Genomic DNA, 20,511 nt, shown 5'->3' with positions numbered 1-20,511 from the left:
TGGGATCGAGCCCCACATCGGGCTCTCTGCTCGGCGGGAAGCCTGCTTCTCCCTCTCCCACTCCCCCTGCTTGTGTTCCCTCTCTCGCTGTGTCTCTCTCTGTCAAATAAATAAATAAAATCTTAAAAAAAAAAAAAAGACTGCCTTTCAAATTAAAAACACTGTCAACTGACTGCCAATATTCAGATAGGAACTTCAGATATATCGGTATAAACTACAGAAATGACCAAGAAATCAGCAAACACATAGAAGAGTAGATACTCACTGTGCAGCAGAGAGTATATAGTGCATGGCAACATCCCCAAATAAGACCATCAAGGGCTTCCGGTCTTCCAGCTTGCCCTAGAACCAATTTTAGGGAAACACACATAATACAAACTGTTATTAAGAGCCTCCAAATACTAACATCTTCTATACCTATATAATGAAATATACTCACTTCATAATTTCTCACAGTCCCAGGGCAAACTAAACACTGGAAAAAAGGCCGATTCTTTAAAATCAAAACTGGATTTCTAACTCTTCTATTTTTAAATGTGCTGGGCAATAACGCTGATATGAAAACAAAGTAAATTACATCTAAAGATAATATTCCTATAGAGAAAAGAGTCACAGTCCCATTTGTTAGCCCAGGCCAATATAAAGCCAGTGTAGCTACCACCTAAGATTCTTTGACATAACACTGAGTTCTAAATTTTAGTATTACTTTCATCTTGTTTCTTTGGTGTGAAGTGCCAAGATTCATAGGGATTTCAAAAATAAGGTAGCCCAACAAATCTCTGTATATGCTGCCGATGGATCCCTAGAATACAGGCAAACTACAGTCCAAAGAGGTTGGCGGCAGATAATTAAATTGGTGTCAGGTAAAAATAAATCCCAAACTTTCCAATGTCTTCCTGCCACAACGTACAATTAGACACACATTCACACCCCGTAGAGACTCTGAGGATAAAAGTCAGTTTGAAGTGGTAACTTACTTTTCTGCTGACTGCAATGAGAAGACACTCAGCTGCTCCCAACTGAAGTTCCTGTTCATTCAGAAGCAGGCAGAGCATCTCTAAGAGCTTACAGTTTTCAGCAGTAATATGACTCATGGACACCCAGTCAATGTAGCCTGCTAGAGTATTCAGCGCTGCGACTCCTACTCGACAGTTTGCTTGGGCCTGCGTGGAAAGAAATAACTTTTAATCATTAAGTCCTCACTAACAGACAAAGAGGCTGTGGTTATACCTTAGCTCCTCCTATTCTCTAATTCTAAAAAGAAAACAATTTTTTTTAAAAGAATGTACTCAGGTAACAGCCAGACAGAGCACTCAAAGGTCTTCTTTTGATGCACAACTTCTCAAACAACAGCATTCTCAGTGTCTGTCAATGAAATCATACTGGCGCATGTGGCCATTTCATCTCCTCTGATAAACTGGAAATATGGCAATTCTAACTCCCTTCTACCATTGCTCAGTGATCACCTAAACCAAGGTTGAGGTTACCCTCCACTAGGTATATGCATCTCTGTACCTGAAAGCCTCAAAGAAGTCTCCTTCCAACTCCACAAGAGCTCTTACCTTTGACTCCTGAGAATTATCTGTCTTCTGAAAGAAAAGAAGTATAAGGATCCAATGTTTTTAATGAGCAAAAGGCTATGTAACTTTCCACCCACTTAATAAAGTCCCTTGAATAATGATTTTAAATACAGACTCAACTTTTAACCTTGAAAAGAATACAACTGCACTAAGAACATTTAGCTATTTTCCCCTAAGAAGGACAGGTTATTTGAATTTTAGCAGTATGACAAAAAATTAGTATCTAAAGAGCTTACACAAATTTGTTACAACGTTAAGTCCACAAAGACAGTTTCAAAGCACACTGTTTAGAAAGAAATAGTAGATGAATAAGTAAGGCTCCACACTGCTAGGGATCAAAGAAATATAATTCAAAACAGAGTATGAGCATTTTTTCATATTCAAATAAAGACAAATTATAACTAGCAAAAGAATACTGAAATGATGTAATATAAATGGAAAAAAGCGAGACAAAGTTAAATGAACATAATTTATGACCACGTATGTATGAACATAACACAGGAAAATCACACACACAAAAATATTACATGCTGAGCAGATAAAAATGTCCATTCATTTTATGTACAATTATAACTGATTTCTACCCTTATACTTCAAATTCCATAAATATTACACAATGCTTATCATTTACATGTACAAAACTAATATTTTCCAAAAAAACTTCTGAAATTAAAATGAAGAATAACTCCTCAAGACAGGTGAAGGGGAACAGAAGCAGGAAAAACAACTTTTGAAGCACCTGAAAAACTCACTGCCATTAGGACTATAAAGGATTTGTTCTATAATTCCTCTTCTCAACTTTTAAAAAATACGTTTGTTAATAAAGGACAAGTATTAAGCCTTCATCATCAGTGACGGAATAGAGGTGTTAATGGGCAGAGAGGAGGAGAACCCTCTCACACCAGCATCTACTGATGCTGCCCAAGAAGGAAAAGGAATCCAAGTGACAAGAACCAAGTCCAGTCTTTCCTCTCCAACAATTTTTCACTCCCACTCCGATCCTGTAGGTCCCCTTGGACCAGGGCCCAGGTCACTGGACAGGGACAGTGAGCCTACTCATCCTGTCACTGTTTACCATTCAACCTACCCCTCAACTGGGAAGGTGAAGGGATGGAAGGTGAGAAGGGGAAGGGAAGGGAGTAAGAAGCTGAGATTGAAAGAGAGAAGGGAGGAAAGGAGAGAAGGAATGGAAGAAGGGATGCAACTTCTCAAGCAAAAGACGTTGTTCCACGTACACAAGACAGCTCCTGGTGTGCTCTGGTCTTGGACACAAGAGGTAGTCTGGTTTAACAGATGAAGGGAACTGAAACTGAAGCTAAAGAAAAACACCGCAGCGGATGTGTTTCTAACATCTCAGACCATCACTCATCAGCCCTGCACAGGCATGCTAGCTAGAACTGCTGGGGCATCTAAGGAGTCATAATTTGTCCCCCTTCTCCCACAGATTAAATCTCCTAGGTGAAAAGGAAAAAAAATACCTCCTTCACCCTCAATACACCTAAGTTTTTAAGTGCAAGTATTTCCCTGACATTTTCTTTTGAAAAATCTTGGGGAGATATTCTGGGGGAAATAGGCCATTATAGAATGGGACTTGAAGTCCACCACAACCATTTATTAGGGGATCTTCAATAATTATTCTCTGGACCTTGTTTTCTTCATCCATAAAATGGAGACTATACTTTCTGACTCTTAGCATTGTTCTGAAGATTAAGTAACACCTAAAGTGCAAACAAGTATATGGCATATATTAGGTACTTACTCTGAGTTCTCCCCACCCCAACAGCTCAAAGTACCCTCCCATCATTTGTGTTAGTATCTATTACTTCTCTAAAAATTGCCAGGGGCCTGGGGCTTCTGGGTGGCTCAGTTGGTTAAGCGTCAGCCTTCGGCTCAGGTCATAATCCCAGGGTACTGGGATTGAGCCCTACATCAGGCTCTCTGCTTAGCAGGCAGCCTGCTTCTCCCTCTCTCTGTCAAATAAATAAAATCTTTAAAGAAAAAAAACTGCCAGGGGCGTAAAAAAATAACTAATTTTAATTAATCCTATTTTGTGAATAAGCACATATAAGAATTCTAGATCAGGGTTTTTCTTTTTCTTTTATTTTTTAGGTGGGGTAAGAGGGGCAGAGGGATAGGGAGAGAGAGAATCTTAAGCAGGCTCCACGCTCAGTGAGGCGCCCAATGTGGGGCTCAATCTCCTGACCCTGAGATCACGACCTAAGCTGAAATCAAGAGTTGGATGGCTTAACTGACTGAGCCACCCAGGCATCCTTAGATCAGGGTTTTTCAACCTCAATACTACTGGCATTTGGGTTGGATAATTCTTTATTGTAGAGGAACAACTGTGTGTGTTACAGAATGTTTAGTGGCAGTATGCCTGGCCTCTACCCACTACATGCCAGCAGCAACCCCCCAGCTGTGATAACATGGGGGACAAAACTGTCCCTTGCTGAGAGCCACTGTACTAGATTAATTTTCACATGGCTTTCTTCTGAAAGCTCACTGTTAAAAATGACAATGGTTGGAAACACAGTATCTGGCTTGCCCTCTTCTGCAGAATACCTTCCCAGAAAGAATAAAATACAGGTATTTCCCACTTTTTGTAAGTCTGTGTTATGAAACTTTGATTTTTCACAAGACCCACATTAGTACCTGTTTTCTTTAACTGAAAGAAATCTGAAGAGGATTTTCTGCTTTTACTTTAAAGAAAGGCAAAAAGCGAAAATAGCTTTCAGTACTTGTTTTACAGCAAGACCTTACAAAAGCACCACTAAGTTCCTTTCCCAGGAACTACACTCAGCGTCTCAGCATGAAGCTGCCATAGCTTTGAACTGTGTCTGGGAGCATCTGTACTTTATCTTGACTTACTTTGTGTACCTGTTAGCAAGATGTGTCCCTAAGGTGTCAGAAAAGCTAAGGAGAGGTTATTTTTTGGATGTGGGAATGTTCAAAAATTATTCCATATAAATTAATGGTAATTTCTTCTTCATTCTATGCTATTTGGGCTTACAAAAGATTTCAAGGGAACGCTCTTCTTTCAGGTAGCAGGGGAAATCTGTACCAAGAATCGTGTGGTCAAGATAAATAAAACCTGGCAATTTCCTGCAAAAGGGACCAGGACTAAATATGGCATCAAAATTTAACAGGGATGTTACCCTGACCTACCAGAAATCCGGGTTTTAAATACTTTAAATATTAAGAATTAACCATTTTTATACTGTTTTAAGAAGCTTCTTACTATAAAGGATTCTTTTTTAACATGGGAACTCACTGACCTGAGTTTCTTGGAAAATTAGTTCCAGTTCTTCCCGTCATCTGTTTCTCTTTTGCTTAAAAAATGGTTTCCTTTTGCTGAACTAGACATCCTAATGCCTTGCTGATAGATTATTTTAACTTCAAAAAACAAACAACAAAACCACTCATATTAGAAAATAGAACTTTGGGGAGGTGGGGTAGACCTTACCACTTGTCGGTACTTGTTTACATTTTCTTGAAGCGTGTTAAGTAGAAAACTGAAGATCTTTTCCATGTTCTGGGTTAATGTTTGCTGGATATCCCTTCTTCTTTGAGGGGGTAGTGTCTGAAAGGTCACTACATCCTCTGCCAGTCGTAAAAGGATAAACATCACTAATTCTGTCTGTGTTTCCTGTATCAATAGAAATAAGCTAATTAAACTGAAACTTCTTTTTCAATATAGGTAGGCCCAAAAGCTCTTTTCTATTGACAAAACAAACTCCAGAACAGCTCCCCAAATTAACTGAACTAGTATAGTTATATTTCATACCCCTTGTTTGGAAAGGGTGTCCAGTTCTATTAGCATATCAGGCCAGTGCTGTGGCCACTCCCGCTTGATCATTTCTACTACAATTCGAGACAAAACATCTTTAATATGGTTCTCTTCTTCCAAAATATCCAGTGTTCCCTGAAAAAGAATAAGAGATAGTAAGAGGTTTGCAAGACTGAATTTAAGAAACCCCCAAAACCCAAAACCCCTGTGATGTGAAAGTGTACACAACTCCTCAGCAGGCTTGCTCTTAAACTAAACGGGGTAAACAAACCTGCTCTCCAGGTCTGAGTCACTTGTCTTGTATTCTCACTAACCATTTTCCTCCCTTAAAGCTTAAGTAAGGGTGGCATCAGCTAATAAAGTGACTGTCGCACAGAGCAAGGAAGACATCGTTGTTTTCCTTTACAAACTGAAGAGACTCTCAGACTGACTGTTTCACTTTGTAAGAGCGCCAAGGGAGAAGAGTACAGAAAGAAGGACAAGAAGAAGCTGATAAAATAAGAGAGTTTAGAGAAGCAAAACTAAGTATTTTACAGATAGCTCTAGCATTATAAGGCCAAAAAAACTATCCCTGGGACTTTGTTCTTCTGGAGTCTGATAGGAAGATTAATGAATTAGGATTTCTATCAGGTTTCCCAAGAACCAGCAAAATACAAATCCTAAGTTGATTAATAATTTTGAAGGGAATTTTTTTCTATTAAAGTCACTCAACTTTGGAGAGGAAAAGGTGGGAATTCAACTTTTCATGCCATTTGTAAAAAAAAAAAGAAAAAAGGCTGTGGATTTTAGGCATGTTTAAAGTCATATTCTAATTCTTGATACTAATTCATACTGCATATTTTGTACTGTTAAAATCATACAGTAATTCGGTTTGGAATAAAAGGAAACAAACAGCAAAGTGCAATCTAATTTAGATCTAATAATCTTGTTCATTTGCTGACAATGTTTCATTTTCTCTGCCCTGTTGAGCATGCGGTTTGACCTATGTAGAACTAGTTAATTTTTACATAAATGCTAAAGAAGTCACCCTTAGTCTAAACTACCTCTGAAACACAAGTGTTCCAACCAATCATTCCTTACATTTGCAATCAGCTCCATGACACTGTTCTTCAGATAGACCTTCTCCAATCGAGACATGCTGTTCCATCGAAACCTGGCCACCAAAATGTGTAAGGTCAAGAGAACCACATTAGAAGTCTTCATAAGAGACTAGCTTTGATTCTGTGTTATATTATGCTAGTGATTTCACCAAGAAATTATACTTTTGATTTTCTACCCTTCAAAGAATGGACAAGAACACTCTATATTCAACTGAAATGTTGACAACAGAAAAATTCTTGGGAAAAAGTTCTATATAGGAAGTGGTCCACTACTTGAAATTCACACAGGATTTGTGCACAGATTAGCTTTTCCTCTTGATTTTACTGATAGATCAAAAGCAAATATACACCTGGGACAACTGCAGCTGCTTTTCAGAAAATACAATGGTGATACCACTAACTCCTCTTTTTCTGGTCCTGGCTTATGAATAACACAATTCCACAAAACTATGGCTAAGTCTTAAAAGCTGATTCTTCTGATAGATGCGAGGGATAGGAGACTCAAGTTAGGAAGGGTTTTCAGTTTTTCTCATATAATCCTGCTTCAGATTTGCCATTCAGAGAAAGAACACACTCAAACTTAAATTAAAAGCACCAATGCCTAATCAGAGATATAATTACCTATACACTGCATTATTCTAAAAAGACTGAGATCTGCTGGCATACAGTAGGAGCTCATTAAACACTGACTGAACCACTATCAGATAATATATGTAGAATGCTTAGAATGTACCATGTATTTTACATGGAGGAAAAAACTGAAGAAGAGGAAGGTTAAGTCTTAAATAAGAGTGCTCTTGAGCTGTGATAATCTCTTGGGGATCACTCCTCTCTTCTTGGACATTGTTCTTTCCTACTCACCTAAAGATTATCCCTATGAGTTATACAAGAAATAAAGATTTGCTCTCTCACAGACTTTGGTGGTACTGTCCAAAAGCTCCTTACTTGACAACGTGTTCCAGGATTTGAAGGCCAAAATGTCGGACGATGGCAATTTGTGTTTTCTCAGCCAACCTCAAGCCACAGGGGACACAGATAGGGCACTTTTCTTTAAACTCTTCACAAAACTGAAACAAAAAAAGTTAGTATTTCCCTTAGGAGGCAAGAGAGAGTGGGGATTAAAAAAAAAATTTAAAAAACTTCATCTTACGGAACCCCAACCCGAGCTATATTTTTAAACTGCAGAATCTAGACCAATAGTATATGAATAAAGAACTAATAAACATTCCTTTCACTTTGATAGTTATAAATTTTCCATGCTATGGCCAAATAATGTTGAAAATAGTCTGACCTAAAGGAGTAAAAAAATTATTTGTTAGAGATATACCCCTGAAGTATACAGGGGATGAAATGACAATTTCTAGGATTTGCTTTAAAAAAAATTAGGTGGCGGAAAGGAATAAAGCAAATGTGGCAAAATCTTTATAACTCCTGAATTTAGGTGAGGGGTATATACAAGATCATTGTAGTATTTATTCCCTTTGCTTTTGTGTATATCTTTAATATTTTATAGCAAAAAAACAAATAGAACCCAACTGTTTCTCATTCCAAATCCCGTGGCAGACATCTGTATGTTTTTAAAAATAAAGTTTTCCCCAAATGATGTTCACTCTACTTTATAAAGTTACATCATTTAAAACATACACAGCACTTAACTGAATAACAACTTTAGAAAATATATATGCACAAGTGTTTTTCTTAATGGTCATCTCTCACATCCTACAGACATAGTTTGATGTGGGAATAAGTTCATATTTTATTAGCATCCCAATTTGTATTAGCACTCCCAAACTGCAACACAAGAGTCAGTCCCAGGAGCTGAGCATCCGGATTCAAGATAACTACTTTCAGGAAACCAAAGTGCCCTTGTTAAAATGCAAAGTAAGTGGTAGTTCATCTTTGCGCAAAATAGCCTGAGAATAGAACACAGTAAAAGAACATGGGGGGAGGGTGTGTGAGAATTAGCCCAGAAATAACCCAAGACACAGAAGAGGATTAGTGAGAGGTGTAAGAATGTAAATAAAGTGGCACTAGGGGGCCGGAGCTCGATTAGGACGGGTCAGGAGGGTGCAAGGAAACGTTTAATGCAGGGGAGACCGTCAAGAATGTAGCTGATGTTGGGGACGTGATGGGCACGTGCGCCACGGAAGGCTAGGGGATGTGGGGCTTGGGGTAATAAAATAGAAGCAGTCGGCTGTGGTGCGGGCTAAGACTGAACAGAAGTGGGGAAAGGAGAGGACAGGGCAGTGGGAAGTGGTAATGAGATGAGAAGCAGCAAGGAACCGGAGGGTCCCGAGAGAAGGGGAGGCGCGGTTAGCAGAGAAAGCCCGGAGTGAGAAGAGGCGCGGAGGGCGGGGAGGGGAAAGGCTAAGGCCCCCCAGGGTTGGGGTAGGAGTCCAAGGGCTGCGTGGGCGGGAAACCAGCAGGGCTTTGGGCTGCGGGGGATGACCAATGGGGTTGGGGGAGGGTCTTGGGGCAGGCCCGGGGCGCCAGACCCCGTCTACCTTGAGGGCTTCCAGCCGGTAGCGCTGGGTGGAGCTGGGGTCCATCATGACCGTCACCGCTTTCACCAGCTGCTCACACAACGCGTTCACCTGATCCATCGCCATGGCTAATGCCACGCGCCACGAGTGCGGACGACGGCAGTCTCTGGAGCACGAGGTACCGACCGCTCCCCTCGCGGGACCACACGCTGGTACCGGGCCGCGGCTCGCTGGGGGGTGGGGAGCTGGAGGAGGAGCGTGAGCTGCAGAAGCTCCAGCCTGGAAGGATCGGGGGTTGCGCACGCGCCCGACTCGCCACTGCGCACGCGCCCGCGGAAGTGGCGGCTCCGGGGTGACGGTTGCTTCTCAGTGGGCGGAGCGGAGGACGGAAGGGCAGCAGTGCGCAGGCGCGTCAACGGCTTTTTTTGCTGCGCGCGCTGTCTAATCTGCGTTCTGAGGGCTGGCTGCTGAGGCGCGCAAACCTTCCCTAGACCCGCGGGGTAGTGCGGGAGGCCCCCGGTTCAAGGGTCGTCCGTGAACTCTGGTCCGTTTCTCCGGCGTCACGGGGAATAAATCTCTCGAAGCCGACTGGTCCTGTCCCGAAAGGGGGCAGATATTCAGGACCCCTTCATTTTCCTTCCAGTGGACAGCGAGCCCGGCATCTTTGGCGTCGGTGGTTGGCAGTTTTTCCAGGTGCTTGCTACATTGGTAAGAGAATTTAGAACCGTTCGGCATCGCTGTTTTCAGACTTTTAATATTTTGGCTATTGGTTTTATGCTGTAGCAGTGGCTGGTGGTGACGTTGGACCCAAATTCGGTGAAACAAACGCATGCTTACTGAGACGTAAGGCCCCGGTATGGTCCCCTAAGAGGAATTTTCTTGTGGGAAAACGGCATATTCGCTAGATGAATAATTACAATTATTGAAGGCTTGTGCAGTTTGGATCATTTGAAGTGCTGCATATAAGACTTGAAAACAGTGTAAGCCTTATTCGGGAAGGGGGGTTTTTGGCAGCGAGTGTATTTCATTATTCCCTTTTTAAAAAGCTCTTGCTTTCTCCAGCATAATACATAAATTGAACACTTCAGCAACTTCATTATCTGTTGAAGTTTGCATATTGGGTTTTGTGTTCGTTTACTCAGTAAAATGTTCGCTGGACTTAAATCACTGCTTCCTATTCAAACTACATTTTCTGCTATTTGCATCTAGCATGGTACTTCCGGGGTGGGGGTGGGGGTGGATGTGGGTGTATGTGTGTGAGAAACTGTGTTTACTATTTTCTGGCATTATCTGTTACAGTGCAACACAAAAACCACTTCCTTTCAAGTAGGGTGATTTCTGACATGTTATGGTTTTAACTTACAAATGTTTAAAGTTACACATTCTTCCAGTTTTCAGTGAGTGGAATTTATAAGGAATTAATGCCTTGATTACTCAGATTTTTTATTCATTGTTTTCTTTCCAGTAATCTTCTGTCATTCTTAGTTGCCTGCCACTTTTCTCAAGGTGAATGTTAATTGTTGACCTTTTTTAATACAGTCTGGTGCTTACCCAACTGTATAATCTATGTTTCTCATATTTAAGTCATGAATTACTGGTGTTTGCATAAGTATCTTATTTACTTTAAGTCAGTTTCCGATCTCTGCTACATACTAGAACTGCCTGGAGAGCTTTTAAAAATCACAATGCCCAGGTCACACCCTGTTTTGTGCCCTCTTGGTCTGTTAATAATAATGATTTAAAATAATAAATTTAAATAAAATAATATTTAAGTAACATTGATATTTTGCTTCTACCACCAGACATCCTAATTTAATTGGTATGGATGTGTTTTGTGCTATCTCAGCCTAGTGATCGTAATGCTATGGTTAGAAATGTTTGGGGGCACTCACCTGGGCTCCATTGAGCTTCCCACAGACATCTCTTTCCAAACCAGTGTTCTTATGGTTCTTAGTATGATTGCAGGACACCCTTTAGCAGTGACCCTCAGGAAACTTTGAAAGAAAAAAAAAGTTTATTCCTTGTAAGCCCTGGAGCTCACAAGACAAACCAGTTGGGCACACAGCACAGTTATAGGTAGAGAGGGAGCAAGCTAGCACAGGCCCGGGGTTCTGCTTTTACTGGGATTGAGGGTGGCGATCAAGAGTTTCATCGGTGAATTTAAAAAAGAAGAGCAGGAGGGGCAGCCTGGGTGGCTCAGTCGGTTAAGTGTCTGCCTCATGATCTCGGGATCCTGGGATTGAGCCCTGTGGGGGGCTCCCTGATCAGTTGGGAGTCTGCTTCTCCCTCTCTTCTCCCCGTCCGTGCCTCCCTCCCCCCCGGTCCCCTCTCTCAATCAAATAAAATCGTAAAAAAAAAAAAAAAAAGATGGGAATTTAAAGTACAGGAAGAGAGAAAATGGAAAACAAAAAACCAAGCACCCAAAAAATGGCCAGTTATTGAAATCAACCAAGAACTCTAAAACAAAGGAGTCTTAGTTGGGAGAGGTGGTCTGGCACTTTATCTAGTCATTTGGCTGGCTATGTGTTTATTCAAGATAGTCATCTTGGAAGCAGATGCCTCAGCAATCCAAGCTTAAATCAGGCATCTCCCTTATGAAAAGGGGATGGGGGAGAACTACTGTCAGGGTTTACATAATAATCTACCCTGTGATGCCAGAGTCAATGATGAGGACTTTAACTACCTGGACAGCTGGTATGTTAAAAGTTATATTTATATAAATAATTATACAGGCCATAGTTTGAAATCCAGTCTCTAGCTGTTGTCCCAAACTTGAAAGGGTCCAGCCATGAAAATAGGTCAGTGATACTGACTATTTAGCTAGCCCTGGAAATCTGTTCAAGGATTTGGGTAATATTGTGAAGTATTTTAACATCTTCAGCCACATAGTATAAGTAGGTTTGAGCCTGTCCTGAGTTGCTAGATTGTTTCATATTCAATGGAACCAGTTTCTTAGTCCTGAGAATAATTAAAAGATTGTGTCTCATTTCAGAAGGTGGTCATGCAGGTGGGTTCCCCAAGTTAAGCCTGTTTAAAACAAAAACAAAAAACAGCAACTGAGTAAATTTAAAGATCTTACTGGCTTTATTCAAGGGTTATGAATTGGGCAGCATCCCATCTAACAAAAAGAAACTCCTAAGAGCTGTACAAAATGAAAGACTTTTAGAGGCAGAAGTGGGCATGACAAGAAAGTTACTGTTAGAGTGGATTGTTTCAAGCAAGGCCACCTTTCTTTGGGGGAAGGCAGGCACTAGTGCTGACCAGGAAATTCCAGACTGACAGGTTAAGATTACAGATTGGGAGGGGCTAAAATTGAGATTAGGTATTCAGTCTTGGTTTGGTGACATGGGCTTAGTATAAGTGACTCCATTTTGGGCCTGCTGTCTCTATTTTAACAGGCCTACGTGGTGGAAGTATTTGCTTCAGGCATTTAATGAGAGGTATGTCTATGGAAACAAAAGAAATAAAAACAAAGGTTAATGTTTGGAGGAGATTATTAATCCTAGTTTTTGAGTTCTGAAGGCAGCCAGTTGAGAAGATTTCTAGATGTCAGGCTCAAAGCATCTTCAGATGGAGTGAGGGCAGACAGTGGCAATCTTAGATTTTCCTGGTTTACAGTTTGAATGTCTCTGGTGATCTTTTCTGAGTGGCCCACACAGTAACAGGCACAAAAATTGTCTATACACGAACTATTGTGGTGATTTCTCTTAAGTTTACATCAAATCCCACTTCAGCTTGCATGGCTTTGGGAAAGGGCTATTTTAGTTCTCAGTGTTTCTAAGTCAGAAGGGTGGGATAACACTTGGAAATGTTAGTTTGGAGAGTTGTAGCCAAATATTGGAGGAAACTCTGGGGCACCTGGTGGCTTAGTCGTTGGGCATCTGCCTTCAGCTCAGGTTGAGATCCCAGAGTCCTGGGATCGAGCCCCGCATCGGGCTCCCTGCTCGGCCACTTCCCCTGCTTGTGTTCTCTCTCTCTCGCTGTCTCTCTCTCTCTGTCAAATAAATAAATAAAATCTTAAAAAAAAATATTGGAGGAAACTAGAAGAATTCAGGATCTAGTTCAGTTTAGAGGTGGAAAACAAAACCTCAAAGACAACAGCAATAGAATCTGATATTCACAAAGGTATATTACTAAAACATTCTTTGTCTTACAATCACCTCCATTTCTATCAGATAGTCAAAGTAAGGCTAATTTGTTTGTAAAATAAGTTTAATCTCATTAAATTTGGCTGATTATTTACATAATTGCAGTAAGAATTTACATAATTGCAACAAGAATTGACCACACAGACTTTTAAGTCTGCTTTGCTGGAACTTTTCATAAGGAATCTCAGATTGAATTTATAAAAGCCTCTCAAGGCCAGGAAGCCAATCCAGAAACCTGCCAGTAGGTCTTGCCTGCAATACCTATAAATTTGGGTGAATTCCTCTTTTCTTGAGGTTGCTAAAATACCCTAAGGTTCCTGGGCTTGCTAGGAAGTGACCTTCCTTTTAGGAAGGCTATTGGGAACTCTGTAAGCAAGGTAGCAGGCTGATTTTTCGAGGGGCTTTATTGGCTCCATAAAGTCAACCTTAGTTCCTTAACTACTATATCTGTATATGTCTTTCTCAAATATGACATTTCACTGAAAGTCTGGGTAATATAACCAATGTTTCCCTTTGTGTCCGGTTACAAGATGAACAGATTATGCAGATAATTATATTCCTTCGAAAATAAGAATATTCACTGACATTTTTTAGTTCTGGAGGAATCAGGTAGGGAGAAAAAGTAATTGTTTCATCTGTGTTCTCAAAAGTATACTTTACCAAATTGCTACAAGTCAGAGGTAGCTTAAGAAAAGAGGTTTTTTAAAACTGGAAAAAAACAACATTAAAGAACCAACAATGTTTCATACAAAAAGTCATAAAAATTAGAATCATCCTTATCAGTGCATTCAGTCCCATGGAATTCTTGTTGATTTTTTGTTAACAGTTTTATGAAACTATCACTTTCTCTATTAGTGTCCTATCAGTTACCCCGTTCAGTGGTATGATCTAAAAGTTATCAGAACCTGTATTCTAGAGTACTTATCTGTGTCCTTTATGTAAATTTCTGAAGATGAAACACATTTGCAAACAACTCTAAATGACAAAAGACTTAAAAATGTCCATAGTTAAAGATCCTGAGAGTTCATTATAATGCATTTGGCAAGGAAATTTGGTATTTCTGTGACACATAACATTTTTTAGAGAGGGAGAGGGGCGGAGGGAGAGAGAGAATCCCAAGTGGACTCCACGCCCAGAGCCCAACATGGGGCCAGTCTCACAACCCTGAGATCACCACCCAAGCTGAAACCAGGAGTCACTTAACCGACTGAGCCATGGCACCCCAAGTGACACATAACATTTAAAAATGATAATTTTTCAAAATGATCATTGGAATTAAGATTGATAATATATCAGAATTTTAGGAATTTCATATAGTTTCTTGAACACTTATATTTCCATACAAGGATATGCATAAAGAAAGTTTAGCATTATTTCATATTTGATACTGCTTCCCACATAATTTAACATATCATACAGGTTAACCCCACTATCTGAAAGTAGAGCGTTCCTCTTTTTTTTTTTTTTTTTAAGATTTTATTTATTTATTTGAGGGAGAGAGACAGAGATAGCAAGAGAGAGCACAAGCAGGGAGGAGAGGGATAAGCAGGCTCCCCGCTGAGCAGGGAGCCCCATTCAGGACTCTATCCCAGGACCCTGGGACCATGACCTGAGGCAGATGCTTAACCGACTGAGCCACCCAGGCACCCCATAGGCCAAAGTGGTTTAAAGCAAAAAAGCAGTTACCATTTGTTTATATGGAAAAGTTTTTGAGCATTCTCAGACCTAAAAAATAACCTCTCTTAAACTTTTCTGATACCTTAGGACACATTTTGCCATCGGATCCACAAAATAAATGAAGAGAAAGCTCATATGCTCACATAGTCCACAAAGTTATGGCTGTTTGGTATTGAGATGCTGAGTGTAGTTTCTGGCGAAGGAGCTTGGTGCTATTCTTGAGGAATGGAGTGTGTGCAGCTTCTGTAATGGCTCTTTGTAAAACAAACAACGAACACTATTTTCACTTTTCATCTTTTTCTATAAAAGCGAAAAATCCTCTTCAGATTTCTTTCTGTTAGAGAAAAGAGGTACTAATGTGGGTATTTCATAAAAGTGAAGTGGCATAAGGCAGACTTTGAAAAAGACATCTGTAAGTCTAATTAGTTTAACATCTGTCTTTTTATAGAGAACAAATCTTTTGAGATGTTCCATGGGCCCTCTGAAAAACTTCAAGTTAGTTTGAGGTCAAAAAGACTTAATTTAGAATTTGATTTTGGGGGAAAGTTTGTCAAAAATATCAAAAAGGTTGAAACCCCTTGATTAAATAGGATCACAGGTCATTGTGAAACAATACTTAGTTGTCCATTTAATCAAAGTGACAAAGAGTTTGCAAGCAAATACAGCAAGTTACATAGTTGTAAAAAAAAAAAACAAAACACAACACTTTAGCTCTTAATAGAAAAGACTCCATTTTCTATGGTAATGAATGACTTGATAAAGATAACATGAAACACAGGAAATTATTTTGATGAAACAATCTTTTGTTTTCTAGGCAGATTACTTAAAAAGGTAAAGAAAAATTGAGCAGACCAATAGTTCAAGAAAACACCCTTCGTAGCAGATGAAGGAAAATTAAATTTTTGTTTACACAAATACACTATTGATATTAAAGCTTATTTTTTTAAATAAGATTTTTATTTGTCAGTACACAGCAGGGGGAGTGGCAGGGAGAGGGAGAAGCAGGCTTGAGCAAGGAGCTGGATGTGGGACTCGATCCCAGGATCCTGGAATCATGACCCGAGCCAAAGGGAGGTGTTTAACTGACTGAGCCACCCAGGCATCCCGATATTAAAGCTTATTTTTAAAAACCCTTATAATAATTCACTTTTTAAACTTATTTTTAAATAATTCACTTTTAGCCAGCTTGATTACATAAGGTAAAATTCTTTTTCTCTCTGACCTCATTGTGTGGCTCCAGGTGTGCTGTGTAGTTTCTAGTCCTGTAAGTAATAAACGTTTATTTTTTCAGTTTCCTGATGGTTATTGCTGACGGGTGTCTTGCAATCACATTAAGAACTCCCCTGCTCAGCGGGGAGCCTGCTTATCCCTCTCCTCCCTGCTTGTGCTCTCTCTTGCTATCTCTGTCTCTCTCCCTCAAATAAATAAATAAAATCTTAAAAAAAAAAAAAAAAAGAGGAACGCTCTACTTTCAGATAGTGGGGTTAACCTGTATGATATGTTAAATTATGTGGGAAGTTGTATCTTTTCCTTTGGAAAGGGGAGATGTCTGTGGGAAGCTCACTGGAGCCCAGGTAAGTGCCCCCAGCCATTTCTAGCTGATAGCATTACTATCGATAGGTTGAGATGGCACAAACACACTCATACCAATTAAATTAGGATGTCTGGTGGTAGAAGCCAGATATCAATATTATTTAAATGTTGTTAGGTTGGGGGGCACCTGGCTGGCTCAGTTCATAGAGCATGCGACTCAATCTTGGGGTTGTAAGTTCAAGCCCCACGTTGAGCATAGCACTTACTTTAAAAAAAGTGCTTCTAATCTGCAGCAAAGTTGGGAGCCACTTCTTTAGTTTACATTCCTTCTTCCAGATTTTTTTTTTTGACAATGCTATATGAGAACATTATTCTGTATCCACTATCAAGTATATAAGGTTTGTTCTTCCAATCTACCATTCATACCTTTATCTATGTTTTTATATGAATAGTATGTAGTATTTTCTTTTGTCTTCAAAAGTTTACATAAATGGATAGAAGATCACCATTAGAACACTGTAAAGTGTTACAGGCAAGACCCACTGATAGGTGCTTAATGGTTGAAAGTTTGCGGAAAACCAGGATATTTGCATAATCTCAAAGTATCTCCCCTAAGATAATAATTACAAAAGTAAAAATAATTTTACAGTGAGAAACCTGGCAAACACTATCACAACTAAATGATCATGGTTAACACTACGAGTAATAACACATTTTGATGTCATGTACCTCTTCAATATGATATACTTAGAAGAGTATATCACTTCCATAATATTCTTGCCAAAAATGTATAGCCTTAATCTAATCAAGAGGAAACACTGGACAAGCCAAAATTGATAGAGATTCTCAAAGTAACGGACTAGTTGTCTTCAAAAGTGTCAAGGTCGTGAAAAATAGGGAAGACTGAGGAACTGTCACAAATTACAGAAGACTAAGGTGACATGATGACTAAGCTTTACTACCTTCCTAAAATTGTACCAATTTATTTATTATTCTTCTACCAGCAGTATATGAAAATGCCTATTTCATTCTTGTTAATATCCATGCTCATGATAACTCAACTGTGGAAGAACAGAAATAACAGTTTTCCTTAGCACTTTGGATTAGGTGTCTTTTCTGACCATAAAATATTGTCTTACAGAAAAATGGCTACTGGACAGGACCGGGTAGTTGCCCTACTGGACATGGACTGTTTTTTTGTTCAAGTGGAACAGCGGCAAAATCCTCATTTGAGGAATAAACCTTGTGCGGTTGTACAGTACAAATCATGGAAGGGTGGTGGGTATGTATCATAGTTATTGTAACTGTCAGCCATTTTATTCTATAAGAATACATGGCAGTATGTTAGGTCCTGTTTTTGAGATTTCTGAACTGCTCTGTTTGAGATGGAATAGTGGCATCTGTGACCTAGAAGTTTCTACTATTATGTTTATAGCCCGTTCAGTTAAACTTTAGTTATTTTTGTTTGTGATCGTGTAATATTTTTCTGTTTCTCTTTTTTTTTTCCTAACCTTAGAATAGTTGCAGTGAGTTATGAAGCTCGTGCATTTGGGGTCACTAGAAGCATGTGGGCAGATGATGCTAAGAAGTTATGTCCAGATCTTCTACTGGTACAAGTTCGTGAGTCCCATGGGAAGGCTAACCTCACCAAGTAAGAAGAAAAGATTGTTTAGGGGAATGGAAGAATTGGAAATAATATTCTTTCAGGCTAGGAACTGATGTTTCAAATTTGTTTTGTATAATTAACACCTGACAAAGTTCCTTTGGACAGCCAGCTTTACTCTCTGAAATGAAAATAGATTTTGAAACTATGTTTCAGGAACAGTGCAGTCATTACAGCCCATAACAACTGCTGCTCTTAATACCCTTTCAGTTCCTTAATTGTTTAAGAATTGGTGTTATGGTTAAAACTTAATACCAATTTCCATGTTCTTAGGCCAAAAGTCTGAAATGTTTGAAGTAATTAAATTGACTGAAACTAAGTTTTTCCAGAGAGGGATGAGTTAAACTGACATTATAGTGCAGTGTCTAGAATTACTTGCTAGAACTGAACAATCTCAAACGAGATTACCTCTGTGTTTGAAGTGAGCTGTCGCTCCCCAAATTGTAGGGCATTAGTCTATATGGGCATAGCTAAGTTAGAGGTAAGTACAAGCTCCAGCCATTATAATAATCCTTATAGATAATATATATTGAGCATTTGTCCTATGCCCGCCTCTACAAGCTCTCCATAGGCAAGATCTCTTAAATCTCACATTATTATAAGATAGGTTCTAGTATTACCCACCTCCTACATCCACGAAGAAACAAGTTTAGAGAGGTTAAGTAATACAAGTTCACACAGCTAGGAACTATAAAGCTGAGGATTCAGGGGGTTTTTAGATTTCAGTAGCTACATTCTCACAGTATATTCTACCATGTGTGGTGTGTAGGGATCATGATCGGACTTAAGATTTGAGAATTCACCTATGAATTACAAGTCTAAAGGTGGTATGCCGTAAGCAACTTCACCTTGGAGTTACTGTCAGAGGAGAAGACGGATTTGACTGAAAATTAGTATCTTAATCCTAAAGTAAAATTAATTCAGCTAATGGACATATGCTACACTGCATTGAATAGAATTTTATGCTGGTAAAGACAGTGTAACTTCCCAGAAATATAGTTGGCTTACGAGAATGATTTTGAAAAGCTGCATGCTTTAAACTGGATCATTTATTTTCATTTTAAAATCTTCATCAAATGGGACACCTGGGTGGCTCATTTGGTTAAGCATCTGCCTTTGGCAAAGGTCATGATTCCAGGGTTCTGGGATCGAGTCCCACGTTGAGCTCCTCGCTTGGCAGGGAGCCTGCTTCTCCCTCTGCCTCTGCCTACCGCTCTCCCTGCTTGTGTTCTGTCTGTCTCTCTCTGACAAATAAATAAATAAATAATAATAAAAAATCTTCATCAAATAATGAACAAAGCCAGTTTTACCAAATTTAGGAGTTAGTGTATAGACCAGAATTATTAAGACCTGGCAATTTATGGGCGCCTGGGTGGCTCAGTTGGTTAAGCGACTGCCTTCGGCTCAGGTCATGATCCTGGAGTCCCGGGATCGAGTCCTGCATCAGGCTCCCTGCTCGGCAGGGAGTCTGCTTCTCCCTCTGACCCTCCCCCCTCTCATGTGCTCTCTCTCTCTCAAATAAATAAATGAAAATCTTAAAAAAAAAAAAGACCTGGCAATTTAAAATTATTTTTTTAATAATTAACTTGTGATACCAAGTTATAAAATATGATTTGCAGAAATGTATACACATAAATTTTATCAAATATTATTAAGATACTTTGGAGTAATTTGTGCAGGAGGCTGTGAAGGAACACCGACTACTGCAATAAGGTATTCTTTCCTCACTCTTTGTGTGTGTGTATCATGTTCTCATGCTCTTGCACATGCTTGTACTCTTTTATTTTCTTTGAGGTCTGACTATCCTCTTTCCAGCACAAGTAATGATTAAAAGAAAAAAAAAGACAAATATTTCTCTAATTCTTTTTTTTTTTTTTAAAGATTTTATTTATCTGACAGACACAGCGAGAGCAGGAACACAAGCAGCAGGAGTGGGAGAGGAAGAAGCAGGCTTCCCACCGAGGAGGGAGCCCGATGTGGGACTTGATCCCAGCACCCTGGGATCATGACCTGAGCCGAAGGCGGACACTTAACGACTGAGCCACCCAGGCACCCCAAATATTTCTCTAATTCTTTTGAGGATGTTTTAGAACAATAATTATACTAGTTTTTAAGAGAGTTCCCATTTTTATGATAGATTTATCAGGAACAAAGAACTTACTTTAAATTCCATAGCAGGTTCAAAGCAAAGAAAATATGCACATATTGCCATAGGAAACTAGCTATCTACAGCCAGAAGAGCTGCTTGTTATGGTTTAAATAGAAGGTATATGGTGAAATTGGTATCCCCTGGGGAAGGCTGTCACCACATTCTAGGCATTTATCTTCAATTTGATTATTTGAATGTTAGTATACCCAGAAGTGAAGTGATTGGACTTGGTTGGTTGGATGTGTGTGTGTGTGCGTATGTGTATATATGTAGCAAGAACCAGCTCACATATTGATCCAACTCACTGTTGACTGAAGTATAAAATCCATATGTCACTTTGTTAATTTATAGTGAAAAATACTGTCTTGAGAAAGACCAGGTACTTGGGTTC

General features: G+C 39.6%; 2 protein-coding genes across 4 annotated transcripts in view; one reads left to right on the top strand and one right to left on the bottom strand.

Annotated features, from left to right (window-relative positions):
- Positions 1–9,254, bottom strand: part of XPO5 (exportin 5) — a 53,487-nt gene extending 44,233 nt beyond the window's left edge. The window contains exons 1-8 of one of the 2 annotated variants that reach the window (XM_028097561.2): positions 8,972–9,254; positions 7,413–7,534; positions 6,448–6,520; positions 5,365–5,502; positions 5,044–5,226; positions 1,563–1,589; positions 978–1,163; positions 266–342 (exon numbers count right to left, since the gene is read on the bottom strand). In XM_028097561.2, coding sequence (XP_027953362.1) covers positions 266–342; positions 978–1,163; positions 1,563–1,589; positions 5,044–5,226; positions 5,365–5,502; positions 6,448–6,520; positions 7,413–7,534; positions 8,972–9,076 — 911 coding nt within the window. In that variant the 5' untranslated portion in view covers positions 9,077–9,254. The remainder of the gene's footprint in view (positions 1–265; positions 343–977; positions 1,164–1,562; positions 1,590–5,043; positions 5,227–5,364; positions 5,503–6,447; positions 6,521–7,412; positions 7,535–8,971) is intronic. The other variant, XM_028097562.2, reaches the window with a different exon arrangement.
- A 136-nt stretch (positions 9,255–9,390) lies between these two features.
- POLH (DNA polymerase eta) overlaps positions 9,391–20,511 on the top strand; it is a 37,588-nt gene continuing 26,467 nt past the window's right edge. The window contains exons 1-3 of one of the 2 annotated variants that reach the window (XM_028097643.2): positions 9,391–9,658; positions 17,450–17,590; positions 17,825–17,959. In XM_028097643.2, the coding sequence (XP_027953444.1) occupies positions 17,454–17,590; positions 17,825–17,959 (272 nt within the window). In that variant the 5' untranslated portion in view covers positions 9,391–9,658; positions 17,450–17,453. Of the gene's footprint in view, positions 9,659–16,297; positions 16,350–17,449; positions 17,591–17,824; positions 17,960–20,511 lie in introns of those variants that run through there. The other variant, XM_088023960.1, reaches the window with a different exon arrangement.

Source organism: Eumetopias jubatus, unplaced genomic scaffold (assembly GCF_037043125.1).
Source record: "Eumetopias jubatus isolate StellerSeaLion01/CBP00866 unplaced genomic scaffold, mEumJub1_p1.0 scaffold_6, whole genome shotgun sequence".
Taxonomy (NCBI): Eukaryota; Metazoa; Chordata; class Mammalia; order Carnivora; family Otariidae; genus Eumetopias; species Eumetopias jubatus.
This window is presented reverse-complemented; position numbering and strand designations above follow the sequence as displayed.